Genomic DNA, 11,493 nt, shown 5'->3' with positions numbered 1-11,493 from the left:
TCTCTCGGATTGATATTCAACACTGAGAATGCTGCACCCAAACACTGAATATAAACTGCCTTAGAACAAAGAACCATTGCCATCTCCCAAAGCATTTAAACAAACTATATTAAAATACCATCTTCTGTCACATTTAAAGGCAGTAGGATATGTTTCTTTTCCCCCCTCTATATTTATATATACACAGAGTTCTGCTCTAGAAAAACCAATACAATAAACTGTTACTTAACATCTTCATTTAAAAACAGGCAGTCTTTGGTGATGTGAAGGCAGGAAACAAGTCGCTTGTAGGTCTGTTACCTTCTGCCTATTTCACTCTGTCTCATAAAGTGAATATTGTTGGCACTGTCTGCAAGTTCTAGATACTGCTCCACAGATAAGACAAAATATCCGTCATAACCCTGCACTTTCCCAGTGCTCAAAAGCTGTTGCTTCTCCCCCTCGGTCCAAGCCCTTGTACCTTCTTCACCATCTTGCAGTCGCTTTTGCTCCTTAGTCCAAGCTTGTAGCACAGCTCTTTGACGGGCGACCTCCAAGACGTGGTTTTTCTCCTCTTCGATAGTCGTACCGTATCGAACGTTAAAGCACAAAAAACCATGCTGGAGTTGGATGTCGGCAAATCGCCTTGTCCTCCCGTTGATGACCGAAGTCATCTGTGACACCGTGACGTTGACCCCGTTGTCCAAGATCCGCCGCCCCCCGGTGTTGCCGATGAGAGAGAGGTCTTCTTCCAGAGACCCGAGTTTGATGAAGTAGTGCGTGTCTCGTCCATCGATGGTGAAGTGGAGGTTCTCCAGGTAATGGGCGCCGTTGAGGATGGCAGCGATGCGTCGGCTGTCCTCAATGGCTACGCCGATAATGTCTGCTGTTACCTGCCCATCTTTAATCGCAAATTTGATGCCCTTCCCAAAGACCGAAGGAACGGCAGCAAATTGGGGCTGTCTTGCCCGCTCTGTACATCGGCCGACACTGTATTTGGGGGTCATGGGAAGCTGGTCCAAGGAAATGAAGTTCCGGAGTTGTTTCTGTAGTTCACACTGAATGCCAAGAATAGTCTGGGACGGAAGGAAGGAAGGAAGGAAGGAAGGAAGGAAGGAAGGAAGGAAGGAGGGAGGAAGGCAGGAAGAAAGAGGCAGAGAGGGAAGGAAGGGAAAGAAAAAAGGAAGGAAGGAAAGAAAGAAGGAGGCAGAGAAGGAAGAAAGGAGATTAAAGAGAAGGAAAGAAGGAAAGAAGGGAGGAAGGAAAGAAAGGAGAATAAAGAGGAAGGAAAGAAGAGGAAGGAAAGAAAGAAAGGAGGCAGAGAAGGAAGGAAGGAAGGAGATTAAAGAGAAGGAAGGAAGGAAAAGGGAGGAAGGAAAGAAAGGAGAATAAAGAGAAGGAAGGAAAGAAAAAGAAGGAAAGAAAGAAGGAGGCAGAGAGGGAAGGAAGGAAGGAGATTCAAGAGAAGGAAGGAAGGGAGGGAGGAAAGAAAGGAGACATAGAGGGAAGGAAGGAAGAAAGAAAGGAGAATAAAGAGAAGGGAGGAAGGAGATTAAAGAGAAGGAAGGAAAGAAAGAATAAAGAGAAGGAAGGAAAGGAAAGAAAGAAAGAAAGAAGGAGGCAGAGAGGGAAGGAAGGAAGGAGATTAAAGAGAAGGAAGGAAGGTAAAGGGAGGAAGGAAAGAAAGGAGAATAAAGAGAAGGAAGGGAGGGAAAGAGAAAAGAAAGGAAGGGGAATAAAGAGAAGGAAGGATGGAAAAGAAAGGAAGAAGACAGTATCAAAAGTGAATGTAGTTTCTTAGAGCAACACAATACAATACCAACGTTTCATTGAATGTACTGCATGGGAATTTCCAAGAATTGGTGCAGGAAAGTTGTCACGACTAACAGTTGGAGAGCATGGATGTGGACGCACATTCTGCAAGATTGATGAAATGAGAAAACAAAATTGCACTCATTTCCAGAGGCCTGCTCTTTGAGACATATGTGTGAGTTTCCAGAACTGAACAACTGATCTTAAAATGTGTCACTTTATTGACTGGATATGGAACTTCTTGATTTGCGCTTACTTAATATTTTGTACAGCAGAGGAGAATTATTGCCTGCAAATAATGCAGAAATTGTAGATTTTAGTGAAGCTGTGCTTGAGAATGAGTGTCCCCTTCCAGTTACAGATAATGGCCATTCCTGACTTAGGGTTTGTTTGGTATGGATGTGATTAAAACATTTTAAAATGCCCCACTGTCACTCAAGGCAATTTTTTGCCTTCTGTATTTCAGGTTGGAAGAAATGGGGTTACAAAATAATTCTTCACAACCAAAAGGCAATATAATGTATTAGATTTCTTACAGGTTAACGGGCACAGATTGTGTCTCTGAGCACTGGGACTATGTTCAGGATAGTTGTGCTATTAGGTTATAAAGGGAGGAAGGAGGGAAGGAAGGAAGGAAGGAAGGAAGGAAGGAAGGAAGGAAAGAAGAAGGAGGGAGGGAAGGAAGGAGAAAAGCAGTGGCCTGCTAGATTCCACACACTACGTTCACAGAATCTTTGCATACTTCCATCCCAAATCAATTGTCGAGCACCAGGGAAATCAGGAGATCCAGCCAGTTCAAATGAGCTAAATGATTTATTGCAAGATTAAGCTCTCTACAAGAATCTGAACTACTAACAGTCAAAGGAAATTGGTGGTAGATAAGGATAGAAGGAATTCAAGGTAGGCCGATCTCTTGTGGGTGTGAGGGGACTGATGACACATTTGACCCCTCTCTCGATCTCAGCCTGGTCATCTCCTACATCTAGAGCTGTGGTGGCACAGTGGTTAGAATGTAGAAAGTTAATTCTGCCAATTGCCAGCAGTTCAATCCTGACCGGCTCAAAGTTCAATCCTTCCAAGGTCGGTAAAACGAGGACCCAGATTGTTGAGGGCCATATGCTGATTCAACTGCTCAGAGAGCTGCAAAGCACTGTGAAGCGGTATATAAGTCTAATTGCTATTGCCCTTCCTTCCTTCCTTCCTTCCTTCCTTCCTTCCTTCCTTCCCTCCCTCCCTCCCTCCCTCCCTCCCTCCCTCCCTCCCTCCCTCCCTCCTTCCCAGTGGTTAAAATGCAGTATTGCACGCTAATTCTGCCCACTGCCAGCAGTTCAATTCTGACCGGCTCAAGGTTGACTCAGCCTTCCATCCTTCTGAGGTGGGTAAAATGAGGACCCCGATTATTGGGGAAAATAGGCTGACTCTGTAAACTGCTTAAAGAGGGTTGTAAAGCACTGCAAAGCAATATATAAATGCTATTGCTATCAATAAGTTACTCAATGAATGGATGAATGATATTATTATGCCTATCATTGGTTGTCATCCACCTTCTCCAACTTATTACCCCAATTTGTGCTGGATTAAATTTTCAGGCTCTGGCCGCACACAAAATAAGTTGTTTTGATATGGGGATCCCGATGAGTCATTCTTTTGGTACATAGACCAAGGTACCTGTCTGTCACCCCCTGATACAAATAACAATCAAATAGGAGGAGCCAAGTCTTCTACCTCTGCCGCTCCGGAGTTGCAGAGATGCTCATTGTAAGGCATAGGATGGAATCTCCCCTATCTGACCATTGTGTCAAGCCGTTCGAATCTCGCTCTTGTAAATATCTCCCTAGGATGTTTTGGCAGTTGCAACTTCAAATAGCTGTCCACTTGAAAAGTAGGCTTGTATTTGCTCAGCCATTTCAAGTTACCCACCTTACTAAGAGTAGCTATATCATTTTGTGCTTCTATAGCCTTAATTCTTTGGGCAGCTCTCTCTCTCTCTCTTTTTGAGTTGTTCTCCTATTATGCACGAGGCAGGAATAATTTCTTACAAAATTCGTTAGTTTGGTGATCCAGGAGATTTGTGATTGTGATTTTATTTGCTCCAGTAGACACAACTTGGGGAGTCTATCCGTCTCCAGTTCATTGACTTTGCACCAGTAGTTATATGCTCTAATTTTGGATAGTGCATGAATTGCATGAATTTTACAAGACGAGTACTCCAACGCCTCGGCTCGTAATAAAATTCCGTATACCTCCAGGATTGAAATTGTAGGCCTGGATAACCTTGAACTACGCCGTCTAGTGCACAAGATAATTTGCCATAATGTCCTACCTATTAATTACTACTTTTACTTCAACTGCAATAACACCAGGGCTATCAATAGATGCAAACTAAGTGTAATCCGTTCTAATCTTGATTGCAGGAAAAACGATTTCAGCAATAGAGTAGTAAATGGGTGGAACACCCTACCTGATCCTATTGTTAGTTCCTCTAACCCCCATACCTTTGACCTTAAGCTGTCTACTATGGACCTTACACGTTTCTTAAGAGGTCCCTAAGGGGACGTGCATAAGCGCACCAGTGTACCTACCGCCCCGTCCTACTGTCCCCATTGATATGTACTTTTTTTTATTTGTTTATGGCTATGTTTTGCTTATTTATATCCATTTATTTGTGTCATTTTTCATGTGTTTTTCCTACTTGTTTCCTTGCACTTGTTGACAAAATTATATGTATGTATGTATGTATGTATGTATGTATGTATGTATGTATGTAAGTAAATAAATTCCCAATCCAGCTCTAACTGCTGCATTGGTTGTCTTCAGCCTTCTCCAGCTTAGATCCTTCAGAAGCCTTTGACCTACCTTTCCAGGATCCCACTCTTGGGTCTTGGTTTGAAGCTGCAAAAGCTCATAGGTTGTGTCCACAGCATCCATCTCTGGCTTTGGGAACCCAGGAAGGACATTGTGAAGCTGGAATCCAAACAGTTCAAGCCAACTTCCGATATCTATCAAGGGGACCAAGAAGGGTTCGATTGGTATAAACACCAATGTAAAAGCAAAGAATTCCTAAACATTAAACACTTGTTTAAACATTAAACAAGTGTCAATGATTAAGATCTCTTAAGAAACTTGAATACTGGAAACACTGTGGTGAAACAAACTTTCCCAAATATTAAAAAGTCTCTAAATATTTCTATCTGGGAAAAGGGAGTGAAAAAAAAGATTAACAAAATCTGACTGAAATGTTTGGAAGAGTAGGCAGAAGCTATCAGCCTTGTAGGGTTGTCCAGTTGGGAAGCATGCCCAGATTCAGATCAACAGAGTGGGAAGGGACCTTATAGGTCATCTAGTCCAACCCCTCCCCCCCAAAAAAGTAGGAGGCTCTACACCAGGAGTGTCAAACTCAATTTCATTGAGGGCCGCATTAGGGCTGTGGTTGACCCCAAGTGTGGCTGACTGGGTGGATGTGGCTGACTGGGTGGGTGTGGCTGACCGGGTGGGTGTGGCTGACTGGGTGGATGTGGCTGACTGGGTGGGTGTGGCTGACTGGGTGGGTGTGGCCTGCTTGATGGCACTCCCCAAACTGCTGGCATATTTCCTCTTTGCATTGGGTAGACCGGGCCGAAGCGACATGGGCTGGCCATTTACATTTTCCAGGACTGCCCCCAGGGCCAGATCCAACCACATCGCAGGCCAGATCCGGCCCACGGTCCTTGTGTTTGACACCCCTGCCCTACACCATTTCTGACAGATGGCAGTCCAGTCTCTTCTTGAAAGCTTCCGGTGATGAAGCTCCCACAACTTCTGAAGGCAACTTCTGTTCCATGAGTTGCTTGTTGGTAGATGAACTAATTCCATTTTATTGTAAAGTTACATTAACTGAATCATTCAAGTCTGAAAGTATGTTTCTCCCCCTCATCTTTACAGTAAAAATAAAAAAAACTACGGAAGGTCTAGTAATGGGATTCAAAAATTTTTATTACCGGTTCTGTGGGCGTGGCTTGGTTGTCGTGCAGGGGAAGGATATTGTAAAATCTCCATTCCCTCCTCACTCCAGGGGAAGGTTACTGCAAAATCCCCATTCCCTCCTGATCAACTGGGACTCAGGAGGCAGAGAATAGATGGGGGCGGGGCCAGCCAGAGGTGGTATTTACCGGTTCTCCAAATTAATCAAAATTTCTGCTACCGGTTCTCAAGAACTGGTCAGAACCTGCTGAATACCACCTTTGGGAAGGTCCCTTTTGAGATGCTTGCCACATTCCATTCCTGCTGTGGGCTCATCCACCTCTTATCGCTTCCCCTTCCTGCTGCTTTCCCCGCTGTCTCCCACGACTATTCCGTCACACCATAACTGCAGCTCTCCTCCGCTGTAATAAGTGTCATGACCTGTACTAAGTATGGAATATGTCCTGCGCTGTACAATTTCTTCCTTTGCTTGCCTCTTTAAATTATGTAACATGGATGAAATATTTAAAACGTATAGCAGGACATCACAACTATTTAAACTTTTAAGGAAGTGCGGGTACATTTGTTTTCATCTTCCTTCCTCACCTCTTCTTCCTTTGGGATCATGACTTCTAAATAATCAACCCGATGGCTCTGACTCTCATGTTGTGCTTTTATTAATTCTGCAGGAGCCTTTTAGCCGAAAAGAAAAGGAGACAATTGCATCTCATTTGGAAAACTGCAGTGCTACGTACTTTCCATTTCTGCTCCTTCATAAAGAGGAAAGGAAGTAGCAGAATTTCTCAACAATCGTAAAAATCTTCCCACAGCCAATTTCATTCCTGTCCCTGTTGAAATACCCCACACTCCATTTAGCTTGATCAGCACTAACTGAAATTAATATGATCTACAGGTAGGGTCTCCAACTTTGGCCATTTTAAGACTTGTGGACTTCAACTCCCAGAATTCCGTGGCTGGCTCGAGAATTTTGGGGGTTGAAGTCCACAAGTCTTAAAGGTACCAAGAAGGACCAGGGGACACATGATAGCAGTTTTCCAATAGTTGAGGGGGGGGGGGGTCAAGCTATTCTCTAAAGCACCTGAAAGCCAAACAAGGAATAATGGATGGAAACTGACCAAGGAGAGATTCAACTTGGAAATAAGGAGCAATTCTCTGACAATGAGAACAATCAATCAATGGAACAGCTTTCCTTCAGAAGTTGTGGGAGCTTCATCACTGGAGGCTGACAAATGGCAGTCCAATCTCTTCTTGAAAGTCTCAAGTGATGAAGCTCCCACAATTTCTGAAGGCAACCTCTGTTCCATTGGTCGATTGTTCTCACTGTTTCTGATTGTTCTCAGAAATTTTCTCCTTATTTCTAGGTTGAATCTCTCCTTGTTCAGTTTCCATCCATTATTCCTTGTCTGGCCTTTATGCTCTGGAAAATAGTTTGACCTTTCTGTGGCAGCCTCTCAAATATTGGAATACTGCTACCATGCCTCCCCTCATCCTTCTCTTCACTAGACTAGCTACGCCCAGTTCCTGCAACCGTTCATCGTAAGAAAGATGATTGGATGATTGAGACTCTCCATAGACAGTCTTCAGAAATCTACAAGGATGCTCACTAACCTTAGTTTAACCAAATGAATAGCCAGAAATGTCTTACCTGTCGTATATTTAGCCACATCTTGTATTTGGCCAGCTGGATAATTATTTTCAAATGCATAAAGGTTAAATGGTTTGGGAACATTCTTCAGTTCTTCCCAGATGCGATGGTTCGGGCTTGTCCAGCGTCCAGCAATGACATCATAATCTCTTTGCCCCAAGTGCACCAACTTGGTCAAAGAATTATACAGCCCTCCGTGAAAACCGATCACCACTTCAAAATCTGGGTTGGTGTCCTGGTAGATCTCACCGTAAGGCGTGTAAAGGATTTCTTTGATCACTTGCCCCCGGCTGCTGAAGACAGCCAAGGGTGTCCCTGTGTTGTCACAGGCCACATAATACTCTTCACCACTGCTTAACTCCATAGCTATCAAGTGACCTTGGAGATCGTAATAAAGGGATGTGATTTCTGAACTACTGTGATTGTACAAGTGAGTAATTCTTACTGGGTTGGAGAGATCCGCGTAGAAGAACTGTAAGTGTTGACCTAGATTTGACTTGCTGGCTACTCTTCGTCCCAAACCATCATAGCAAAACTGGACAGTCCAACCAGAAACCCTGTTGTAAGCTCTACTCAGGAAGCCATTGGAGTTGTACTCAAAAATGTCACTCCCTCTTTGTTTAAGGAAGCCATCTTCATCCACCTTGTACTGAAGGTCTCCTAGCCTTGTGATGCGGTCTCGGAGGTCGTACCTCAAAGGCGTGAGCCGTGCACTGTTCCCGTGGCTGAGCAAGTTGATGTTTCCATTGAGGTCATAGCTGTAGCGCCACTGGGTCTTGTCGTTCACAGAGACGGTCTGAAGTTGCCCATCAGCATCGTATTCATAGAAGTACCTTGTGATGTTGGCGTTTACTCCTACTCGGATGTCACAGATCACCATGCGTCCCATGTTGTCATACTGAATGGTCATCCAGTAGGCAATGAATTTCAGAATTTCGTACTGCACTTCTATCACTTGGCCGTTGGCGCTGAAAATTTTGGTATGCTTCATCATGGTGGTGGTGATAACTTGGTTTAAGTCATAATTGATGACGCTGAATTTCCCAAATTGTTCTGTTTTCCCAGACACGTCTACGTAGCGGTACAGATCGATCGGGAGCGGCGTTTCGTTGATCATTGCTTGCATGCTCGTTACCCGGAAGTTGTTGTAGCTGTAATCAAATCTGGCGTTCACCAGACCTTCTTCACTAAATCGGAATATCTGTCGGCCAATTAGTGGTCCTATAGAGGAAAGGTAACATGGGTAGTTAAGAAGAGAAAGCTGCCCAGGGAAGCTGGGGGAGACCCATCAATTTAGTCAACCAAGAAGTTAGCAACCGGGGAAAACCATTAGGAGAAAAAAGATCTCAAGAATTATCATAAAGATGCCTTTTTATTATGCCTAATTAAAAACCCACAAAATTGTGAGGAAGCTTCCAAATTCTTCAGACCATTTAAAAGTTGCTCATTTTGTGGGAAGTGGGCATCTTTGGTTTGGATACTATAGATTTTGGAATAATTACTTAGAATTTAATTATTAACTATAAAAGTTAATCTATATTAGATATATTCTTGGAAGCATTTCCTAGTGATACTATATGAAATGATTGTGCCATGAGTGGAGGAGAAAAGGGGATAGAAAAGGGATCAAGTGAAGAACAAGAAGATATTACAGAAGAAAGAGGGACTCAAAAAGAAAAAAAATATCCAGATGATTGCACTGGGATTTACAGTGGCACACTAAAAGTAGACAAGGAGAATTTGCCCCCCAAAAGGGGAAATTAAACAGCAAAGGTGGAAATAGTGGGGAAAGACTGGGAAAAAAACTTGGGAAAGTTACTAGAACAATAAAACTAAAAGGAAGAAAACAGATTGGGAAGAAAAAAATATAGAAATTACAAAAACAAAAAAGAAGGAAAAAGCTAAGGGAAAGAAGAGAATATAAAAGAAGTGAAGTTTCCAAGAGACCAAGAGAAAATGGTTAGAAAAGAAGGAAAGAAGGAAAAGGATTTACCAGTAGAATAAAATGAAATATGTTAATATTGTTAGTGGCATATAGTTAATATGACGTGAGGGAAATAGATTAATACTATTAATTGTGGATAATTAACTAAGTGAAATGTTTATCATACAAAATTAAATCTGGGGATATATGTTACCTATAGTAAAATAGAATAAAAGATGGAAATGAAATGTTAAATTTGATTGACTTGGAGGGGCAAATAATGATAATGTTTATTTATTAAGAAGAAATTAAATCTTAAGATGGAAAATATGGAAAGAAAATAATATGGTTGAAATTGGAAATGGAAATATGATGTAAAATGAATTATATACGTATATGAGAAGATGCTAGGGGGCAAAAACTTGGGCAACACTCTGTTTACAAAAGAAGTCAAATATGTAACAATAAATAAATAAAAATTGTTTTTTTTAAAAAAAGAAATGATTGTGCCATGCAAGAGCATATTCTATCTAACAGATTATCATAATCTTCATCTTCTTTTTCCTTTTTAAAGATATTTTAACTTTAAATTATACAGTTTAAATCTAATCTTACCCAAACAAACCTATACCAAATTTGATAAGATTGCCATTATTGCATAACTTATAGGTTTGTGGGATAGCAGGATAAGGCATGTCACAGATATCCTAAACCACTTTCTAGCCATATAGAATTCCAGTCGCAATTTTTAATTCTGGAGTTTTAATTCTGAAATACTTGGGAGAGTGCTATAATAAAAATTTAAAAAAACACATATCTTTTTTTAACTACTTACATACATCTAATATTAATTCAACAGAATTTTCCAATCCTATCCCATTACAAAATCAAATTCTTTAGATGGTTGGCAAACCAGAAGACATCAGGGACTATATGCACCAGAGGCTATCGTTATGTTATTTGTTTACTTAGCCACTCTAACAAATGAAAAGGTTTAATGAATAAACTACATCCTTCTGGAATCCAGAACAGATTTATCCAAAAGTTTTTTTTTTCAAGTGATGCTTTCAAAATAGCGCTTTTGTATAAAAGAAAAGTTGAACCTCGGGGTAGTAGGTCTTCATGAGAATGATGAATAGTTGCCAATAACAGGTGACACCTAGTGTTCTGACCGACGCTTCCCAAGAGCATGAAGCAAACTCCTGGTCCTGACAAAAAACCCTTTTATTGATTGACTGTGAATTCTGCTCATTCACATCCAGCAAAGTCTTTCAAGGGAGGATTTACAGTCACAGACCTTCTCTGGCTTGGAGAGCTGCCAGGCCCATATCTGCAGAACTTGGCAAGGAGTCTCGGGAGTGACGAACCAATGAAGCGAACTAATTGTCTCCTGCAAACTCCACTCCCCCTTTGCTCCTCTTTTATTTCTTTATCTCTTTTTATTTCCTCTGGGAGGGGCCATTCATCATCCACCTGTGGCCTTACTCCCAAATCGACCCCTGTTCTTTAGCTGTTCCCTTCATCTGGCAACTCTGCACATGCGCACACTGGGAACAGGCTCCAGCTGTTTGTCTGCTTCACTGATGTCTGACTCTGAAGGCAGCTGATAACTGGCATACGGCCCTGGTCCCATCTCTGCCTCCGACACAGAGCCCTCATCAGAGCCTTCCCCAGACTCCAGGACTGGCCCAGGTTCCTCCCCAACCTCCTCACTGTCTGAATCTGCTGCCAGCTCTGCTGGCCACTGGCGGGCCACAACACCTAGGAACCTAATCTCAACCCACCTGTTTGCCTGTATCTGATGGTGCAAATAAACCCATCATGCATCAAGTGTATGGTTTTAATAACGCCGGATGATTCTTCGTACGTAAAGGAGACCTGTGTGGTATCGTAAAGGATCTCGGAGAGCTTGCTGTGTGGTGTATATTGGTAAAGAACTCGGCGGCCCGTTCCCGGGTAGAAAGATTGCAAGAGCCGTCCATCTTTGGAAAAATCCTGGACGAAGGAGGCGCTGCTGTCTGGCGGAGAGTAAAGGTTTCGATAGTAGCCAACAGAGAGCATGGTTTGAAAACTGTGGCGGACCATGCTTGGCATGGTGACAGACAGCAGGTAATCCGACTGGTCATGTTCGAAGATGTAGCGGCGCTGGCTATGCAGAAGAAGCATCACAGAC

At 42.5% G+C, this 11,493-nt stretch overlaps 1 protein-coding gene across 1 annotated transcript in view; it reads right to left on the bottom strand.

Moving 5' to 3' along the window:
* Positions 1-200: 200 nt before the first annotated feature.
* The window catches only part of TENM1 (teneurin transmembrane protein 1), a 384,715-nt gene continuing 373,422 nt past the window's right edge, over positions 201-11,493 (bottom strand). Inside the window, exons 27-30 of the mRNA XM_081964396.1 lie at positions 11,105-11,492; positions 7,397-8,617; positions 4,648-4,790; positions 201-1,055 (exon numbers count right to left, since the gene is read on the bottom strand). Coding sequence (XP_081820522.1) covers positions 297-1,055; positions 4,648-4,790; positions 7,397-8,617; positions 11,105-11,492 — 2,511 coding nt within the window. The 3' untranslated portion in view covers positions 201-296. The remainder of the gene's footprint in view (positions 1,056-4,647; positions 4,791-7,396; positions 8,618-11,104; position 11,493) is intronic.

This window comes from Natrix helvetica (assembly GCF_964273705.1).
Source record: "Natrix helvetica genome assembly, chromosome: 11".
NCBI classification, from domain to species: domain Eukaryota; kingdom Metazoa; phylum Chordata; class Lepidosauria; order Squamata; family Natricidae; genus Natrix; species Natrix helvetica.
The sequence above is the reverse complement of the archived record's forward strand: the minus strand, read 5'-3'. Positions and strand labels throughout refer to the sequence as shown.